The sequence below is a fragment of the Bubalus kerabau genome, chromosome 6, assembly GCF_029407905.1.
Source record: "Bubalus kerabau isolate K-KA32 ecotype Philippines breed swamp buffalo chromosome 6, PCC_UOA_SB_1v2, whole genome shotgun sequence".
Classification (NCBI taxonomy): domain Eukaryota; kingdom Metazoa; phylum Chordata; class Mammalia; order Artiodactyla; family Bovidae; genus Bubalus; species Bubalus kerabau.
Genome location: NC_073629.1, coordinates 18,492,549 through 18,513,144, shown reverse-complemented (window position 1 = coordinate 18,513,144; position 20,596 = coordinate 18,492,549). Strand labels below are relative to the sequence as shown.

Sequence of the window (20,596 nt, the reverse complement as noted above, 5' to 3'; positions counted from 1 at the left end):
TTAATTCTGAGACCCAAAACTTTTTTGAAGCTGCCTTCCCTATTTAAAGATATTTTTGTTTTTGTTGACCCCTCTGTAGATAACAGATTTCTACTTTAAAAAAAAAAAACAAAAACAAAACAACAACAACAAAAAAAACAACTTTACACATAAATAACAAATTTTCCAATTTCTGTGAGAAGTGGGCATACAAATGGAAAGTAGCCTGAGCTTTTTTTCTTTTAATAGTTTGATCTTATTTCTCAAATCCTTCAGAAGCTGTTTAGCCCTCCTTAAACCTGACCCTTCTTCAGCATATGACAGCCCTGAAAGGCTACTTTTATTGAGATGGTAAATTTGTGAGGTTTGGGTTTTTTTTTTTATTAATTTGTTTAACTGTGAGGTTTTAAATCTTCCCCATCTCATGGCTTTGTAAGTTGCCTTGCCTCAGGGGCCAATGCAGCTGGGCCGAGAAAGGAGTTGCCTTATTTTTGCAAATCTAGTCACATTATGGATAGGATGCTAGACCAGAAATTCTCAAAGTATGACCTGCAGGTCCCTTGTCAGGGCGAGGTGGGGGGGATCCCCGAGATTTTATCAGGGAGTCAAGACATTGCAAAATAATAAGACTTTTTACTGAGCTATTATTACATAAATGATTCAATATAAATGAAGGCAAAGAGTACAATTCCTGGTACTTTAGCAAGAATCAAGGCAGTGGCACCAAGCTGTGTTAGTAAATAAGTTATGAAGTTATTTCATCCATATCTGATTTACAAATTTTACAGAGTAAGCCATAAGAGAAACATTCAAATGATTGATATAATCCACTAAGTCATTGCCTGCTATTCAGGATCTATTAAGCTCTGATATGTGAAATCCTGTAGACATAGCATCTCATAAAGGATGTGTTATCATCTTTATGGGGCAATAATTTGCTAAGTGGAATCCTTCTAGGTGGTGGTGACCAAGTTAGCTAGAAACAGTAGCAGGATGCTGATGGTAACAAAGATAGGATCTTAGAACACCAAAGTATGTTCCTGGAGTGCCAGAGCCAACACCTGACTCACTGCGACAGCCCTCATGCTCAGAATTCCCTGTGCAGCCCCTAAACCTGAGGCTGCCAGTGCTCTATCTCCCTCTCGTATTGGGATATTAGGTTGCACTGCCTCTACGGGGCCAGTAAGAGGGTTAAAATCCCACAAAAATGAATCAGGAACAGAATCTGTGTGTAGAGAAGCAGTCTTAAATATGCCAGTGTAGGGAATGCACCAGAGTTCTAATCGCTCAGCCATGGGTATGTGTCTGTCTTACCATGCTTCTTTTCCATATTCTGGGTCCCAAAGGCTTACATTTAGATTTAAATATCCAGGTATGACTAGTAGCTACTGTATTGAACAGCCTAATTCCAGAGCCAGTTCTAGGGCCTCTAAAATGGTGCTTTAGGCTTCCCTGGTGGCTCAGAGGGTAAAGCGTCTGCCTGCAATGCAGGAAACCCGGGTTTGATCCCTGGGTCGGGAAGATCCCCTGGAGAAGGAAATGGCAACTCACTCCAGTATTCTTGCCTGGAGAACCCCATGGACAGAGGAGCCTGGTGGGTCTACAGTCCATGGGGTCACAAAGAGTTGGACATGACTGAGCGACTTCACTTTCACTTTCTTTCACTTTAGGTCAATTTCAAGTTTCCTACACTGATCCATCACATGATTTCTCTGACCTAGGCACTAATTTCCATCATGGGGCAGTCTTCTCTCTCTTTTTGCATCTCGTGACATGTCCCAGCCTGAATCCCCACAGAACAGAATCTACAATAAAGTCTTATGTGCAACTAATTTCTTCTTTGAGAATGTAGTCCTACAGAGGAGGAAGAAGGAATTAAGGAAGAGTGAAACTAGGCCAAAGAAAACACAAATTTGTAACAAAGTAAACAGTCATCAAGGGCATTTCCCTGATAATTTTTTTGATTTGCATTTATCTGATAGTTAATTATGTTAAGCATCTTTTACATATCTGTTGACCATTTGTATGTCTTGGTCAGAGAAATGTCTGTTCAAGTCCTTTGCTTATTTTTTAAATTAGGCTATTTGTTTTTCTACTGAATTGTAAGAGTTCGTTATATATTTTGGGAATTAATCCCTTATAAGATATATGGTTTCCCTTCTGTAGGCTGCCTTTTCACTCTGTTGATCCTTTGGCGTATAGAAGTTTTTTAATTTGGTGTAGTTTCTCATGACTATCTTTGCTTTTGTTGCCTGTGCTTTTGGCTTCAAATCCATGAAACCATTGTCAATACCAGTGTATTCCCCTATGTTTTCTTGTAAGTAGTGGAAAGTAGGAGTCCAAAGTCCAAATTTTTATTTATTTATTTATTTATTTTTGCATGTAGATAGCCCTTTTTCCCATTACCATTTGTTGAAGAGGCTATTCTTTCCATATTATGTGTCCTTAGCACCCTTTGTCAAAGATTGGTTGGCTGTATACATGTGAATTTATTTCTGGGCTTTCTATTCTATTCCATTGGTCTATAAGTCTTTATAGAAGTACAATACTGTTTTAATTATTGTAGCTTTGTAATATATTTTGAAATTGGAAAGTGTGTTGCCTCCAGCCTTTTTTTTTTTTCCCCTCAAGATCATTTCTGGCAATTCTGGCTCTTTTGTGGTTCCAAATGGATATTATTAAAAGAATAAAGGATAAGTGTTGAGGTTAAGGAGAAATTAGAATCCTTATACGTCATTGGTGGGAATGCAAAATAAACAGCTGTGGAAAAAGTATAGAGATACCTCAGAAAAACAAAAATAGAGCTACCATATGATCTGATTTCACATTTGTGGGAATATATTCAAAGAATTTAATCAAATTTTCTGTTGATGGGCAGGGCTATGTTCCCTTCCTTTTGTTTGACCTGAGAACAAACTATGGTGGAGGTAATGAAGATAATGCAACCTCCTTCAAAAGGCCCCATGCACACAGTGCTGCACTCAGTGCCCCTGACCCTGCAGCAGGCCACCACTAACCCATGCCTCTGCCGGATACTCCTGGACACTCACAGGCAAGTCTGGGTCAATATCTTGTAGGGTCACTGCTCCTTTCTCATGGGTCCTGGTGCACACAAGGTTTTGTTTGTGCCCTCCGTGAGTCTGTTTCCCCAGTCATGTGTAAGTCTGGCAGCTGTGTGTGGTTAATGGTGCCCTCCTCCAAAAGGGCTTATGCCACACCCAGGTCTGCTGCACCCAGAGCCCCTGCCCCTGTGGCAGGCCACTGTGGAGGCATACCTCCACAAGAGACACTCAAACACTCAAAGGCAGGTCTGACTCAGTCTCTGTAGGGTCTCCTGGTGCACACAAGGTTTTGTTTGAGCCCTCCAAACATCTCTAGCAGGTATGGGGTATGATTCTAAATGCAATATTGCCTCTCCTACCATCATGTTGGGGTTTCTCCTTTGCTCTTGGATGTGGGGTTTCTTTTTTGGGGGGAAGCCAGCATTCTCTTGTCAATGGTTGTTCAGCAGCAAGTTTTACTTTTGGAGTTCTTTAGAGTTCTTGCAGGAGAAGATGAGCACATGACCTTCTACTCTGCCATCTTGTTAAAAATTGAATTAAAGATTTACTGTATATGGCCCCACCCATCAGAACAGGACCCAGTTTCCCCCACAGTCAGTTTCTCCCATCAGGAAGCTTCCATAAGCCTCTTCCATGAGGGCAGACAGAATGAAAACCACAATCACAGAAAACTAATCAAACTGATCACATGGATCACAGCCTTGTCTAACTCAGTGAAACTATGAGCCATGCTGTGTAGGGTCACCCAAGAAGGAAGGGTCATGTGGAGAGTTCTGACAAAATGTGGTCCACTGCAGAAGGGAATGGCAAACCACTTTAGTACTCTTGCCTTGAGAACCCCATGAACAGTATAAAAAGGCAAAAAGATATGATACTGAAAGATGAACTCCTCAGGTCAGTAGGTGCCTAATATACTACTGGAGAAGAGTGGAAAAATAACTCCAGAAAAAATGAAGAGATGGAGCCAAGAAAAAACACCACCCAGTTGTGGACATGACTGGTGATGGAAATAAAGTCTGATGCTGTAAAGAACAATATTGCACATGAACCTGAAATGTTAGGTCCATGGATTAAGGTAAATTGAAAGTGGTCAAACAGCAGATGGCAAGAGTGAACATCGACATTTTAGGAATCAGTGAACTAAAATGGACTAGAATGGGTGAATTTAACTCAGATGACCATTATATCTACTACTGTGGGCAAGAATCACTTAGAAGAAATGGAGTAACCCTCATAGTCAACAAAAGAGTCTGAAATGCAGTACTTGGGTGCAATCTCAAGAATGACAGAATGATTGCTGTTCATTTCCAAGGCAAACCATTCAATATCACAGTAATCCAAGTTTATGCCCCAACCACTAATGCTAAAGAAACTGAAGTTGAATGGTTCTATGAAAACCTACAAGACCTTCTAGAAATAACTCTCAAAAAAGATGTCTTCTTCATTATAAGGGACTGGAATGCAAAAGTTGGAAGTCAAGAGATACATGGAGTAATAGGCAAATTTGGCCTTGGAGTACAAAATGAAGCAGGGCAAGGCTAACAGAGTTTTGCCAAGAGAATGTGCTGGTCATAGCAAACACCCTCTTCCAAAAACACAAGAGAAGATTCTACACATGGACATAACCAGATGGTCAATACTGAAATCAAATGGATTATAATCTTTGCAGCTAAAGATGGAAAAGCTCTATACAGTCAGCAAAAAAAAGACCAGGAGCTGACTGTGACTCAGATCATGAACTCATTACTATCAAATTCAGACTTAAATTGAAGAAAGCAGGGAAAACCTCTAGACCATTCAGGTATACCCTAAATCAAATCCCTTATGATTATAAGGGAATTGACAGATAGATTACAGGGATTAGATTATAGTGGAAGTGACAGACAGATTCCAGGGATTAGATCTGAGAGACAGAGGGCCTGAAGAACTGGACAGAGGTTCATGACATTGTACAGGAGGCATGATCAAGACCATCCCCAAGAAAAAGAAATGCAAAGAGGCAAAATGGTTGTCTGAAGAGTCCTTACAAATAGCTGAGAAAAGAGAAGTGAAAGGCAAAGGAAAAAAGGAGAGATACACCCATCTGACTGTAGAGTTCCAAGGAATAGCAAAGAGAGATAAGAAATCCTTCCTCAGTGATCAATGCAAAGAAATAAAGGAAAACAATAGAATGGGAAAGACTAGAGATCTCGTCAAGAAAATTAAAGATACCAAGGGAACATTTCATGCAAAGATGGACACAATAAAGGAGAGAAATGGTATGGACCTAACAGAAGCAGAAGATATTAAGAAGAGGTGGTGAGAATACACAGAAGAACTACACAAAAAAGATCTTCATGATCCAGATAACCACGATGGTGTGATCACTCACCTAGAGCCAGATATCCTGGATTGTGAAATCAAGTGAGCCTTAGGAAGCATCACTACTAACAAAGCTATTGGAGGTTATAGACTTCCAGTTGAGCTACTTCAAATCCTAAAACATGATGCTATGAAACTGCTGCACTCAATATGCCAGGAAATTTGGAAAATTCAGCAGTGGCCACAGGACTGGAAAAGATCAGTTTTTGTTCCAATCCCAAAGAAAGGCAATTCCAAAGAATGTTCAAACTACTACACATTTGCATTCATCTCACACACTAGCAAAGTAATGTTCAAAATTCTCCAAGCCAGGCTTCAACTTTACATGAGCCATGAACTTCCAGATGTTCAAGCTGGATTTATAAAGGGCAAAGGAACCAGAGATCAAATTGCCAACATCCATTGGATCGTCAAGAAAGCAAGAGAGTTCCAAAAATAAAAAACATCTACTTCTGCTTTATTGACTACACCAAAGCCTTTGACTGTGTGAATCACAACAAACTGTGGGAAATTCTTAAAGATATGAGAGTACCAGACCACCTCACCTGCCTCCTGAGAAATCTGTATGCAGGTCAAGAAGCAACTTTTAGAACTGGACATGGAACAACAGACTAGCTCCATATTGGAAAAGGAGTACATCAAGGTTGTATATTGTCACCCTGCTTATTTAACTTATATGCAGAGTACATCATGTGAAATGCCAGGCTAGATGAAGCACACGCTGGAATCAAAATTGCAGGGAGAAATATCAATAACCTCAGATACATAGAGGACACCACCCTTATTATAGAAAGGGAAGAGGAACTAAAGAGCCTCTTGATGAAAGTGAAAGAGGAGAGTTAAAAAGTTGGCATAATACTCAACATTCATAAAACTAAAAGCATGGCTTCTGATCCCACCATTTCATGGCAAATAGATGGGGAAAAAATGGAAATAGTGATAGGCTTTTTTTCTCTTGGGCATCAAAATCACTGCAGATGGTAACTGCAGCCATGAAATTAAAAGACAGTTGCTCCTTGGAAGAAAAGCTATAGCCAACCTAGACAGCCTATTAAAAAGCAGAGACATTACTTTGCCAACTAAGGTCCATCTAGTGAAGGCTATGCTTTTTCCAATTGTCATGTATCGTGTGAAAGTTGGATGATAAGGAAAGCTGGGCACCAAAGAGTTGATGTTTTTGAACTGTGCTTTTGGAGGAGACTCTTGAGAGATCAAACCAGTCCATCCTAAAGGAAATCAGTCCTGACTATTCATTGTAAGGACTGATGCTGAAGCTGAAGCTCCAATACATTGGCCACCCAATGCGAAGAACTGACTCATTGGTAGAGACCCTGATGATGGGAAAGATTGAAGGCAGGAAGAGAAGAGGATAAGAGAAGATGAGTTGGTTGGATGGCATCACCAACGCTATGGACATGAGTTTGAGCAAGCTCTGGGAGTTAGTGAAGGACAGGGAAGCCTGGCATGCTTCAGTCCATGGGACTGCAAAGAGTCGGACACAACTGAGTGACTGAACTGAACTGAACCAAAAGAATTTAGATCATCATCTCCAGGAGGTAGCTACACACCCATATTCTTTTTAGCACTATTTATAGTAGCCAAGATATGGAAACAATACAATGGTCCATTAGCAGATTAATAGACAGAGAAAATATGGACCTAAACAAAACGGGAGAATAGTTGCCCTTTAAAATGAAAGTAATCTTGCCATTCTCAACAACATGGACGAACCTGGAGAACATTACGCTAAGTGAAATAAGCCAGTTACATGAAGACAAATACTGTATGTTTCCATTTATAGAAGGCATTTAAAATAGACTCAGAAGCAGAGAGTATAATGGTGTTTTCTATGAGTGAAGTAGTAGGGCAAACAGAGCATTGTTATTCAATGGATATCAAGTTTCAGTTATGCTATATGATTAAAGTCTAGAGATCAGTTCTCCAACATAATAACTCTACTTAACAATAGTGTACTTAAAATTTAAGAGAATACATAAATTTCTCACCACAAAATAGTGTGAGTGGGGAACACACTGGAAGTGTTGGATATGTTCCCTTCTGTAGAGATGATGTTACAGGTGTTTGCACATGTCCAAACTCATATTTAGTTATGCATATTAAATATGAAAAAAAATGTGTTTCAGAAGGGTTTTCTCTGGGAATGAAAGGGGGAAGCGTTGTCTATCAACTCATGCTTTCCAGTGGTAAGGCATGGCTGTGAAGCATTAACTATTCAAGCCTGCATTTCTACAAATGCATTAAAAATGGCCACAGACATCTCATGTTGTGGCATTCTGGAACCTAGGATCAAGAAAGGAAAGGCATCACCCGAGGGAATGTGTGGGAATTTCATACAATCGTGGCTGAGAAAAGGCAAGACCAGAAGATTTGGAGAGTGTTTAAAGTGCCCCAAACCACACATAAAAAGATCCCAAGCAAGACACAGGCCATTGATATGGAAAGAGTTGCAGCCTTCTGCCCCTGGAAAGTGGTCCAGTGGAAAAGATCAAGGTACCTCTGGAGGTGGAGGAGTCGAGGGGTACTGGGAAAATGAGAAATGCACACATTTTCAATAAGCTTTTTCTACATTTGCTTCTTTTTGTCCCCCTTCTCTACAAGGATGGTGTTTAAAAAAAGTAATGCACATTTAAGTGCATCACAATCAGAAGCAATGCTGTTGCAAGAAAGGGGACCCCTTCCAGGGCCTGAAAGTGGGCTCTTGTGAGGAGAAACACCAGAGATGATATTGGGGAGACAAAGCAAGAGATGTTATTGGGAGGGGGGCACCCAGGGGGAAAGAAGGGGGGTAAGGAAACCCAGGAGGATTGCTCTGCCACGTGGCTCAAAGTCTTGGGTCTTATGGTGATGGGATTAATTTCTGGGTTGTCTTTGGCCAATCACTGTGTGTTTCCCCTAACAATGTGACTCTATAGGGGTCAGTTTCCTTAATGCATATAGCACTGGTGGAGAAACCAAACTTCTCTGAAGGATAGAAAGCGCGTCAACACCAAGCCAGTGAATACGCTTGTCCAAACAGAAACAACAGTGTGGGTAAATTAGAAGGGCTGGTGGCTGATGCCAGAGAGGCTTTTGTTAAGGTGAAAAGGCATGGATTAGGAGAAAGCAAAAGAGAGCCCACCAGGGAAGGGAGTCAGGAAATGAGAAGGGAATTTCTTCTAGAACCAAAGTCAATAATCAGTTTAGGACATGAGGAAGACCCAGATTCACGCAGAGGAGCAGAAAGCAGTTTCTCTGGAAGTAAGAATCCCAGGGAGAGCAGCAGGATCTGGGCAAAGATTCCTGTGTCAAGGGCTCTGAGAGGTGGTTTTAGGAAGGGGAGGGACCTGGACAATCCTGAGAGGAGACCTGAAGTGACACCAGACGCTGCAGCTTGGATGTGACAGTGACACTGGCACCGCCTTAGAGGGTCACGCTGGCCAGACAGTAGCCGAGCGGGAAGGACACGGGTGGGGAAGGAAGCACGGCAAGAGCACGACGAGCCCCACCTTTCAGCTCATACTGTTAAGCCTGTCATAAGATAGTGAATCATTTCTAAGAAGTCACCTTATTATGGTTGTTCAAGCAGTTCATGGGATTCCCAGGCGGCACTAGTGGTAAAGAACCTGCCTGCCAATGCAAGAGATGCAGTTTCGATCTCTGGGTCAGGAAGATCCCCTGGAGGAGGGGATGGCAACCCATTCCAATATTCTTGCCAAGAGAATCTCCATGGACAGCAGAGCCTGGCATGCTACAGTCCATAGGGTCTCAAAGAGTCGGACATGGGTGAAGCAATTTAGCATGCACGCAAGCAGTTCATGTATATCTTTCTAAAATAATGCTTTCTTCTCTTTCTCTCTCTCTCCCCTTCCTTCCTTCTTCCTTCACTTCTCCCTTTCTTCCTTCGCTCCCTTCTTCTCTCCCTCTTTCCTTCAATCTTTCTTTCCTCCTTCTCTTCTATGAACTTATGCATCTATCAAGGAAAACAATAATTGCACATTGACTGAGCATCTTCCAGACAATGGATGAGGCTAAAGTGTAATTAGAGTTTTGGAGAACTAAATAAAGGAGATCCCAGTGGTGGCTTCAACTTCAACTTCCTCAGCTTCTTTCAGAGAAGGCAATGGCAACCCACTCCAGTGCTCTTGCCTGGAAAATCCCAGGGATGGAGGAGCCTGGTAGGCTGCAGTCCATGGGGTCGCTAAGAGTCGGACACGACTGAGTGACTTCACTTTCACTTTTCACTTTCATGCATTGGAGAAGGAAAAGGCAACCGACTCCAGTGTTCTTGCTGGAGAATCCCAGGGACAGCAGAGCCTGGTGGGCTGCCGTCTATGGGGTCACACAGAGTCAGACACGACTGAAGCGACTTAGCAGCAGCAGGGGTGGCTGTGCCTGGGACTCAGGTTAATGTGAGATAAGAGAGGTAAAGCAGTGGGAAGGGAGGAGCCATCCACATACCTGAATTTTAAGAATGTTTGAATTTCCTAAGGGCCACACCTAGTAAGAGATTGTGCATTGAGGTCAAGCCTGGGTTAGTGACCTCTATTTCACCTTATCCTGATCAGAGGATGTGGCTGGTTTATGAACTCAAAGAATCAGGCTTTCTTATTCTTTGTTGCCCACAAAAAGACAGATCCCATGAGAAGCAGAGTCTTAGGGCTTTTTCAACATGCTGGACAGATCCAGTCTTAACTGTCCATCCCCAGTGACATGCACAGCATGGTCAATGTGGCATCTTAAGGCCCTTCAGAGGAAAGCATTTCCAAAGCAGATATTTTAACTTTTCCTTTCCTTTCCCAGGTTTGGATTTACTAAGAGATGGAATATCAGATGCTTCACTTATTACTACCATTCCCATGGCCTCCCAGGAGACACAGTAATGCCTATTGTTCATCTCCACATTCACTTAGGAAATTAAAATGTTCAACAAAATTAATCTGAACTAAATATTAGGGTCCTGTTAAACAGGCATGGTTATTTCTGGTCCCAGGAGCCTGGAGTTTCACTCTGATTTAACTTATCACCACCCAAGAACCCTGTTTCCCATAGCAACCACAGTACAAACGGTAGACTGTGAGAACAGACCCGTCAAACAAAGTGACATCACCGTCAAACAATGAGTGCCCCACAAAATGTTAAGCCAGAGATTTTCACTACTAAAGCTGGAATGAAGACAGTTTAGCACCCCCAAATCCCACTTCCTTAAGGCAAGGCTCATATTCTATATAAAATGCCAGCTGGCCAGAGATTTCTCACCAGACCCAGGAGACCAGAAAACTCAAACGTTTCTTCACATCAGGTGAGGCTCCTCACATGGATTTTCTTAATATTTGCCCAGTGATATTGTTTTTTGATTAAGATCTCTTTGCCATGATGTGATATATTTATTTTAAATGCAAAGTAATTTATGTTTAAGGTGACTATAGATCTTTCTGACTTCTCACTTAGATTACAGCTGTGGAATTTGGGGTCAGAAAAGGGGAATAGTTTCTGTTGACCATCTGTTCAGTTGGCAGGAGGATATAGACTGCAGCTCATGTTCAGGGCAATTTTAGTGACATTTTAATATTCTCATTAATTTTTAGACTCTGCAAAATCGAGGGGCACTGCATTGGCACTTTGGATGTACAAAAGATAACACTTTTCTTTACTCCTTGAACCTATGATCCATCAGAGAATGTAATACATAGGAGTAATTTACAAAAAAAATACTGCACGTAGAATAGAGAGGATGAGGCAGGTATTGTGCTGAGTCAGAATGAGAAAGATGACTTGGGATCCGGGAGGAGAGCCATGAGGGGTGAGCGTGTATGGACAAGCAGAATGGAAAGACTTCCAGAAACAAGCACCAAGAAGACAATGTGAACAGAGGCTCATAGATTGAATTGAGTGGGCTTACGGATTTTCCTATGAGAACTGAGGCACTCTATGTGAGGGATATGAGAGGGTAGACACCAGATTTTGAACTTTACCACTTTTTCAATTGATTGTAAACCAAGGGCTTCAATCAATCACAGGAACCTGAAGTTATGTTATGTGGCTAATGTAGGTTTTCAGAAAAGAATAGGAAGAAAGGAAGCAAAGAGAAAGGCTCCACTCCCATGGGAGCAAAATAAACCACCTTTAAACTTTTCCTCTTGAAAGTGTACAGGAATCCTCAGTTTCCTTTGATTCTCAAATTCAAGGAAACAAAAATAAAGAGAAGAGAAGCTTTTGTTTCTTAAGGGGCATGAAATTAAGATATTTGTCATTAGACTTGGCTTCCTCCTTGTTTTACTAAACTACTAAGTCTGCTTTTCTGTCTCTAGGTCCAGCCTTCTTTAAAGCATGAGTTCATATCAGCAGAAACAGCCCTTCACTCCACCCCCTGAGCCTGAGCAGCAGCAGGTGAAACAGCCCTGCCAGCCTCCACCTCCACCTCAGAAACCATTTGTTCCCATAATTGAGGAGCCATGCCTTCCAAAGGTTCCACAAACGGACAACACCAAGGTTCCCGAGCAAGGCTATTCCACACTTCCGGAGCCATGTTCCATCAGAGATCCGGAGCCAGTCTACACCAACGTCCCTCAGCCTGGAAATACCAAGGTGCCTGAGGTGTACCCCTCAGTGGTCATTCCAGGCCCAAACCAGCAGAAGGACAACCAGAAGTAACGTGGTCCACTGCTATGCCCTTGAGGAACCAACCTCCAGATATTGAATACCTTCCTCCCTTTTGTTTCTGTCTTCATTGTGTAGATCTTGCAATGAGTATTTGCTCTCCCTGAGTCACAGCCTCTCTTGTTTGCATCCTAAAAATATGTGCTATGGGGTTTTCCTTACTCTGAACAGTCCTCTGAGCTCTGCATTCTGCAGAAGGCCTTAGCAGCTTTACGGGTTCTCAGTTGCTTGGGGTTCATTGGAGGGGAGAACCTGGATTTGAAGAAATATCTCTTTCCCTTTCTACCTCTATTAAAACACCTTTAAGCACACTTCTGGATGTTGGTGTCATTGGCTGACTACCCCATTCTTTGCTGTCCCATAATGAATAGGACTTGCAGTTAGAGAGGAGTTGGTATAGATAACATCTGTCTAATTCTGGTACCCTGGGCTTCTATAGGTGTGTGTGTGTGTGTGTGTGTGTGTGTGTGTGATTACATTTAGGGGGCATCCTTGGGATGGCAATAGCTATAGTGTAATAGAGGTCAGAGCCTGTCACTCAGGCAGCCATACCTGGAGCAGATTTCTTCTCTGGCAGTGGACTGAGTTCTGCTTGTTCCAAGCCACTTCCAAGCCTGTGTGCACTCCCTCCAAGACTCCAGTTTATTCCAGAAAACATCACTCCTAAATGTGTCTCCTTTGCTGTCTTTCAAGTAGGATCATCAGTACTATTCTAGATTCCATACATATGTGTTAATATATGATATTTGTCTTTCACAGTGGGGGAAGGAGAGGGTGGGATGGTATGAGAGAATAGCATTGAAACATATGCATTATCATATGTAAAATAGATAGCCAGTGGGAGTTCAATGCATGATGCAGGGAACTCAAAGCCAGTGCTCTCTGACAACCTAGAGGGGTGGGATTGGGGAGGGGCGGGGAGTGAGAGAAGGGCTCAAGAGGGAGGGGACATATGTATACCTAATGTGGATTCATGTTGATGTATGGCAAAAACCATCACAATATTCTAAAGTAATTGTCTTATAAAGTAAAAATAAAAAATTTTTAAAAACATCATTCCTACATTCTTGAACCTGATATTCTGGTTTTCTTCACTAATTTTTACTTTACAGATACCCACACAAGGAGGCATTTGATTATAAGCAGCTACATGCTCATATGATCTGATACATGGGCCTCGTGTGATTAACCCTTCTACTCAAGTCCTTCTTCATCTGCCCCCTTCTAACTATAAATAACAGTAATGATCAGAGGGGTTCTAGTTTCTTGAAGTGATTCTTCTATTTTGATACACTCTGTAAAGGCTTTCTGACTCATATTCTGTTTTTAAATTTGTATTGGAGTATAGTTGATTTGCAATCTTGTGTTTTTTCCAGGTATACAGCAAAGTGAATCATCTAACTGATGTGTGTGTGTGTGTGTGTGTGTGTGTACACTCTTTTTATAGATTCTTTTCCCATATAGGCCATTACAGAGAGGACTGAGTAGATTTCCCTGTGCTATACAGTAGGTCCTTTCCAGTTATCTATTTTATATATAGAACTGACTTAGGGGCACAACACGGAGAGAAGAGGGTGGGACTAATTGAGCGGGTAGCACTGACATCTGTACAGTACAGTGTATAAGATAGGTAACCAAGGGGGAGCTGGTGTATAACACAGGGTACCCAGCCCAGTGCTCTGTGACAGCCTAGAGAGATAGGATGGAGCGTGGGTGGTGGCAGGGAGGCTCAAAAGGGAGGGGATATGTGTATACTTATGACTGATTGAGCACAAACCAATATAACATAGTAAAGCAATTATCCTCCACTTAAAAATATATATATTTTAAAGTAATGTGTATATGTCTATTCCAATTTCCCAATTTAATCCTCCCCCTTCATTACTCCCAGGTAACTATAAGTTTGTTTTTTACTTCTGTTTTGTAAACAAGTTCATTTGTACCCTTTTTTCAGATTCCACATATAAACAGTATCATATGATATTTGTCTTTTTTTTGGTCAGACTTCCTTCACTCAATATGAAAATCTCTAGGTCCATTCACGTTGTTCCAAATGACATTATTTCATTCTTTTTATGCTGAGTAATATTCCATTGCATTTATGTACCACATCTTTATCCATTCCTCTGTTGATGGACATTTATATTGCTTCTATGCCTTGGCTATAGTAAATGGTGCTGCAATGAACTTTGGCATGCATGCATCTTTTCAATTTACAGTTTTTTCCAAGTATATGCACAAGGAATGGGACTGCTGAGTCATATCGTGTTTCCATTTCTAGTTTTTTTTTAAGGAACCTCTATACTATTCTCCATAGTGGCTGTACCAATTTACTTTCCCACAAACAGTGCAAGAGGGTTCCCTTCTCTCTACACCCTGTCCAGTATTTATTGTTCATAGATTTTCTTATGATGGCTGATTTGACCAATGTGAGATGATAGATTTTGTAGCTTTGTGTCATTGTAGCTTTGATCTGCATTTCTTTAAGTATTAGTGATATTGAGCATCTTTTCACGTGCTCTTTGCCCATTTGTATGTCTTTTTTTTTTTTTTTTTTTTTTTTTTGAGAAATATCTATTCGGATCTTCCACCCAATTTTTGATTAGGCTGTTTACTATTTTGATACTGAGTTCTATGAGCTGTTTGTATGTTTTGGAAATTAATGCCATGTTGGTTGCCTCATTTGCAAATATTTCCTCCCATTCTGAGAGTTGTCTTTTCATTTTGTTTATGGTTTCCTTTGCTGAGCAAAGGCTTTTAAGTGTATCCCATAAGTTTATTTTTGTTTTTATTTCATTACTCTAAGATGCAAGACAAAAAAGACCTCGCTGTGATTTATTCTGTCACATATTCTTGATACATATACATTCCAGAGGTTACAAGTTGATCTTGAACTGTCTTTTTTGTCTTTTTCCTTCTCCTGATGCTTCCAAAAGTTTTGGAAGGGTGATGATTTTGGCATGCTACTTTGTTTGCTGAGCCGTCTCACTAACAATTCATAAAATTCCACCGTGGCCCATGCTACTTGAACAATGGCCATTTGGATTTCACTTTCCATTAGGTCTGAAGCTTTACAAATGAGTTCAGAGAATTAGGGACACTTCGTTTATAATGATATCCAAGGCCCAATTTGGAGTATACAGGGGTCTGTAACATTTTCTGGAAGCAGCAGCATGCTTCAGGCCTGATTGCCCACAGATTCTATTTATCCCAGAAGAAACATTTGGTCCAATGTCTTAGATGAATTGTGCCTTTACCCATTTGGCAAAATTTGGCTTTGGAGTGAATGCAGCTGCATTGTGTAATATTTGCACTAGTCCTCTGTATAAATGAGAATGGACAGAGGGGAAGGTACTTGCTAGACTGGTATTTCTCTTTGAAGTCTGGACCAGCACAGTGGCTAGACCTAATGTTCCTTCCAAAGTTGGAAAGGTTTAGGTTCAAATCAGTGACAAATGGAGAGAAGAAGATATAGTAGCTGAGGACAAAAGAATGAATAAATGGATTGTGCCTAGAGGGAAATTCAACATTACCTGGGTTCCTTTAATGCAGCTCAAAGCAAAAACTAATATTGTTTCTTAGCCCAGTTACACTATATTCTCCATGTAGTCATAGCTATGGTTTTTCCAGTGTCATGTATGATGTCGGAGTTGGACCATAAGAAAGGCTGAGCACCAAATAATTGATGCTTTTGAATTGTGGTACTAGAGAAGACTTTTGAGAGTCCCTTGAACTGCAAGGAGATTAAACCAGTCAATCCTAAGGAAATAAACCCTGACTATACATTGGAAGGACTGTTGCTGAAGCTGAACTTTTGCCATTTGAAGAGCTGACTCATTGGAAAAGATCCTGATGCTAGGAAAGATTGAAGGCAAAAAGAGAATGGGGTAGCAGAGGATGAGATGGTTAGCTAGCATTACCAACTCAATGGACATGAATTTGATGTTCAGAGTTTTCTGGGAGATAGTGGAGGACAGAGGAGACTGACATGCTACAGTCCATGGGGTTGCAAAATCAGACACAATTTAGTGACTAAACAGCAACAACCAGATGCCAAAGAAGGTGAAGTTGTATGTTGACTGAGACCACTCCTGCATTCAGAATCTTATAAGGTTAAACAGAATTTTTAAAATCTGAGTGGCATCATCTGGAAGACCTTCTGATTGTACAATATGATGAGGAACTGTACCAATTGTTAATGACTGAGCAGAACTGTAATAAAAGGATAGTAAATTTTAACTCATCTTCCAGGATACATATACTCTAAAAATATTATTTGGGATGGAATTTCTGAGAAATACTCCCTACAGGGCAACTTAACAATGTGGCGTATGACTCCCTGCAGGCAGGTCACTATGTAACTATAAACCCTGATGATTGAATGGAAGAAAGGAGTTTTAAATGACAAAATGCAGCAGTTGGTTGGCTGAAAAAAATACAGTCATACAATTATCACCCACTTTTGTCATGGATGGAAAACTAAGAAACAGAGTTTTTTTAAAGATGGGTTTTTGATGAGATTAAATAAGTAGGCATATTGTGGCGAATCAAATTACCCTGAGGATTGGACCACTGAGATGAGAGAGCCTATGGAAGTCCTTAGGGCATGAAAGTGAAAGTGAAGTCGCTCAGTCGTGTCCGACTCTTTGCGACCCCATGGACTGTAGCCCACCATGCTCCTCTGTCCATGGGATTTTACAGGCAAGAGTACTAGAGTGGGTTGCCATTTCCTTCTCCAGAGGATCTTCCTGACCCAGGGATTGAACCCAGGTCTCCCACATTGTAAGCAAGATGCTTTGCCATCTGAGCCACCAGGGAAGTCCCTGGTGGGCATACTTAGGCATACTCAGATGAAATCACAGGTAGGTGTGACTACTACTGTCTAATCCTACTAGATGGATCCCCATATATTGAGTACAAAACATATATTCTAACTGCATTCAGATGATATATATATAGTGGCAACTGTAATAGTTTACATGAACCATCTGGTGATGATACTGCTTATAGACACCAATCCTGAAGGTGCTCTAGTGATGACTCTCTCCCTGGATGGTCCAGGCCAATGGTAATCATGGGCAAAATCTCTTCCCTACTGACAGGAGAAATGACAGTTCAGGGAACTGTCTACCTGATGTGATGATGGGTTGATTCAGTGATACTTTATTTGCTGGAGCATAGCTGGTACCTCTGTCACAGGTTTCAAGTATCTCCACTTCCTCTTCCTCCTCATTCTCCTATTCTTCCTCCTTTTCCATTTACCAAACCACATCCTTGAAAAATTCCTGATCAAGACAAGGAAAGAAGATCTAGGAACATCACGTTAAACATTTAATTGGCAACAATTAGTCAGCACTTACGGAGAAGGCAATGGCACCCCACTCCAGTACTCTTGCCTGGAAAATCCCATGGACTGGAGGAGCCTGGTAGGCTGCAGTCCATGGGGTCGCACAGAGTTGGACATGACTGAAGTGACTTAGCAGCAGCAGCACTCAGCACTTAAAAAAGATAGGAAAGTTCTATTCATTAATGCATAGACGACATGTCAATGCACCAAGTTGGATAGTTAAGAGGTGTACATTGGGGAGCAAAGTGAAATATGGGTCTGGAAAAAGTGTAAAAGGGGTCTGGAAGGTTGAAGGAAAAGATAGAGAATAAACATTAAAATAATTTTTTAAAAAATAACTGTCTTTAGAGACCTAAAACATGTTTGGAAAGAGTAGAAGAAGGCAAATATATCAGATCAGTCCTAAGTTTCTTTTTTTTTTTTTAATTTTATTTTTAAACTTTACATAATTGTATTAGTTTTGCCAAATATCAAAATGAATCCGCCACAGGTATACATGTGTTCCCCATCCTGAACCCTCCTCCCTCCTCCCTCCCCATACCATCCCTCTGGGTCGTCCCAGTGCACCAGCCCCAAGCATCCAGTTTCTATGTTGCCTAGACTTCTATGCCAACTGGATTTCAGAACTTTGGTTCTCTCATCTTTTCTTCCCTCCCACACCTACTCTCAACCACTTATATGTGACGGTGTGAGTCTTAAATGGTATCTTACATTTATTTCTGGTTTCATGAAATTTAAATCTGATATTTCATTATGGAATAAAAAGATTTATTTCCTGATGAAAGAATTTTAAGTACATGACAGTAGTCTAAGGAAATGATGGGGTGACGAGAGATGGGTTATCCTGATTTCATTAGAAATGTGTTGCCACATTCTACAGTAACATGGACTTCCATGGTGACTCACATGGTGAAGAAACTGTCTGAAAAATCCAGTTTGATCCCTGGGTCAGGAAGGCCCCCTGGAGAAGGAAATGGCTCGGTTCAGTCACTCAGTTGTGTCTGACAATTTGTGACCACATGGACTGACGCAAGCCAGGCTTCCCTGTCCATCACCAGCTCATGGAGCTTGCTCAAACTCATGTCCATTGAGTCAGTGCTGCCATCCAGCCATCTCATCCTCTGTTGTCCCCTTCTCCTCCCTTCAATCTTTCCCAGCACCAGGGTCTTTTACAGTGAGTCAGTGGACTCTAAAGAGTCTTCCCCAACACCACAGGTCAAAAGATTCAATACTTCAGCGCTCAGCTTTCTTTATAGTCCAACTCTCACATTCATACATGACTACTGGAAAGACCATAGCTTTGACTAGATGGACCTTTGTTGACAAAGTAATGTCTCTGCTTTTGAATATGCTATCTATGTTGGTCATAACTTTCTTTCTGCCATAACATATCTTTCTTTCATAACATATGCTTTCTGCCATAAACGTGGTGTCATCTGCATATCTGAGGTTACTGATATTTCTTGCAGAAATATTGATTCCAGCTTGTGCTTCATCCATGCTGGCGTTTCACGTGATGTACGTTGCATACAAGTTAAATAAGCAAGGTGACAACATACAGTCTTGACATACTCCTTTCCCAATTTGGAACCAGTCTGTTGTTTCATGTCCGATTCTAACTGTTGCTTCTTGACCTGCATACAGATTTCTCAGGAGGCAGGTGAGGTGGTCTGGTACTCTCATATCTTTAAGAATTTTCCACATTTTGTTGTGATTGACACAGTCAAAGTCTTTGGTGTATTCAATAAAGCAGAAGTAGATATTTTTTTGGAACTCTTTCACTTTTTTGATGATCCAATGGATATTGGCAATTTGATCTTTGGTTCCTCTGCCTTTTCTAAATCCAGCTTGAACATCTGGATTTTCATGGTTCATGTACTGTTGAAGCCTGGCTTGGAGAATTTTGAGAATTATTTTGCTAGCATGTGAGATGAGTGCAATTGTGTGGTAGTTTGAACATTCTCTGGCATTGTCTTTCTTTGGGATTGGAATGAAAGCTGACATTTTCCAGTCCTATGAGTTTTTCAAATTTGCTGGCATAGTGAGTGGAGCACTTTCACAGCATCATCTTTCAGGATTTGAAAAAATAGCTCAACTGGAATTCCATCACCTCCACTAGTTGTGTTTGTAGTGATGCTTCCTAAGGCCTACTTCACTTCACACTCCATGTTGTCTGGCTCTAAGTGAGGGATCACACCATTGTGGTTATCTGGGTCATGAAGATTTTTTTTTTTTTGTATAGCTCTTCTGTGTGTTCCTGCCACCTCTTCTTAATATCTTCTGCTTCTGTTAGGTCCATACCATTTCTGTCCTTTATTGTGCTCATCTTTGCATGAAATGTTCCCTTGGTATCTCTAATTTTCTTGAAGAGATCTCTAGTCTTTCCCATTCTATTGTTTTCCTCTATTTCTTTGCATTGATCACTGAGAAAGGCTTTCTTATCTCTCCTTGCTATCCCTTGGAACTCTGCATTCAAATGGGTATGTCTTTCCTTTTTTTCTTTGCCTTTCACTTCCCTCTTCTCAGCTATTTGTAAGCCCTCCTCAGACAACCATTTTGCATTTCTGCATTACTTTTTCTTGGGAATGGTCTTGGTTACTGCCTCCTGTACAATGTTACAAACCTGACCTAAATCAAATCCCTCATGATTATACAGTGGAAGTGACAAAAAAGATTCAAGGGATTAGATCTGATGGACAGAGTGCCTGAAGAACTATGTATGGAGGGAATGGCTACCCACTCCAGTCTCCTTGCCTGGAGAATTCAATGGACAGAAGAGCTCTGTGGGCTACAGTCCATGGGGTTGCAAAAGAGTCATACGTGACTGGACGACTAACACTTTCACACTTTCATAGTAACAGAAAGCCAGCATTATAACTTTATTCCTAGAACAGACAGGGTGCCTAACCAGCCATGGGTTATAATGAAAAAGTTCCGTGTCTAATGGGACAATACAGAAAAATGAAAGAACAGAGAAACTATAGAATTGTTGAAAGCTAAATGTCTGAAGGAAATGGCAATCCATTCCAGTGTTCTTGCCTGGGAAATCCCATGGACAGAGGAACCTGGAGGACTATAGTCCATGGGGCCACAAAGAGTTGGACACAACTTAGTGACTAAACAACAAAAATCTCTGAAAAGGCAGAAATGAAATCTTTTGCCAAGGTTGGAAAATGTACTAAGTCATTGT

At 41.1% G+C, this 20,596-nt stretch overlaps 1 protein-coding gene across 1 annotated transcript; it reads left to right on the top strand.

Moving 5' to 3' along the window:
* The first annotated feature begins 11,729 nt into the window (after window positions 1-11,729).
* Window positions 11,730-12,053, top strand: LOC129654727 (cornifin-like). The gene has a single exon (XM_055584259.1). The coding sequence runs from the start codon at window positions 11,730-11,732 to the stop codon at window positions 12,051-12,053; it is 324 nt and encodes a 107-aa protein (XP_055440234.1).
* The last annotated feature ends 8,543 nt before the right edge of the window (window positions 12,054-20,596 follow it).

Bases quoted from the DNA above. Each gene is read 5' to 3' on its own strand.
- LOC129654727 (XM_055584259.1), top strand. From the start codon at position 11,730: ATGAGTTCATATCAGCAGAAACAGCCCTTCACTCCACCCCCTGAGCCT.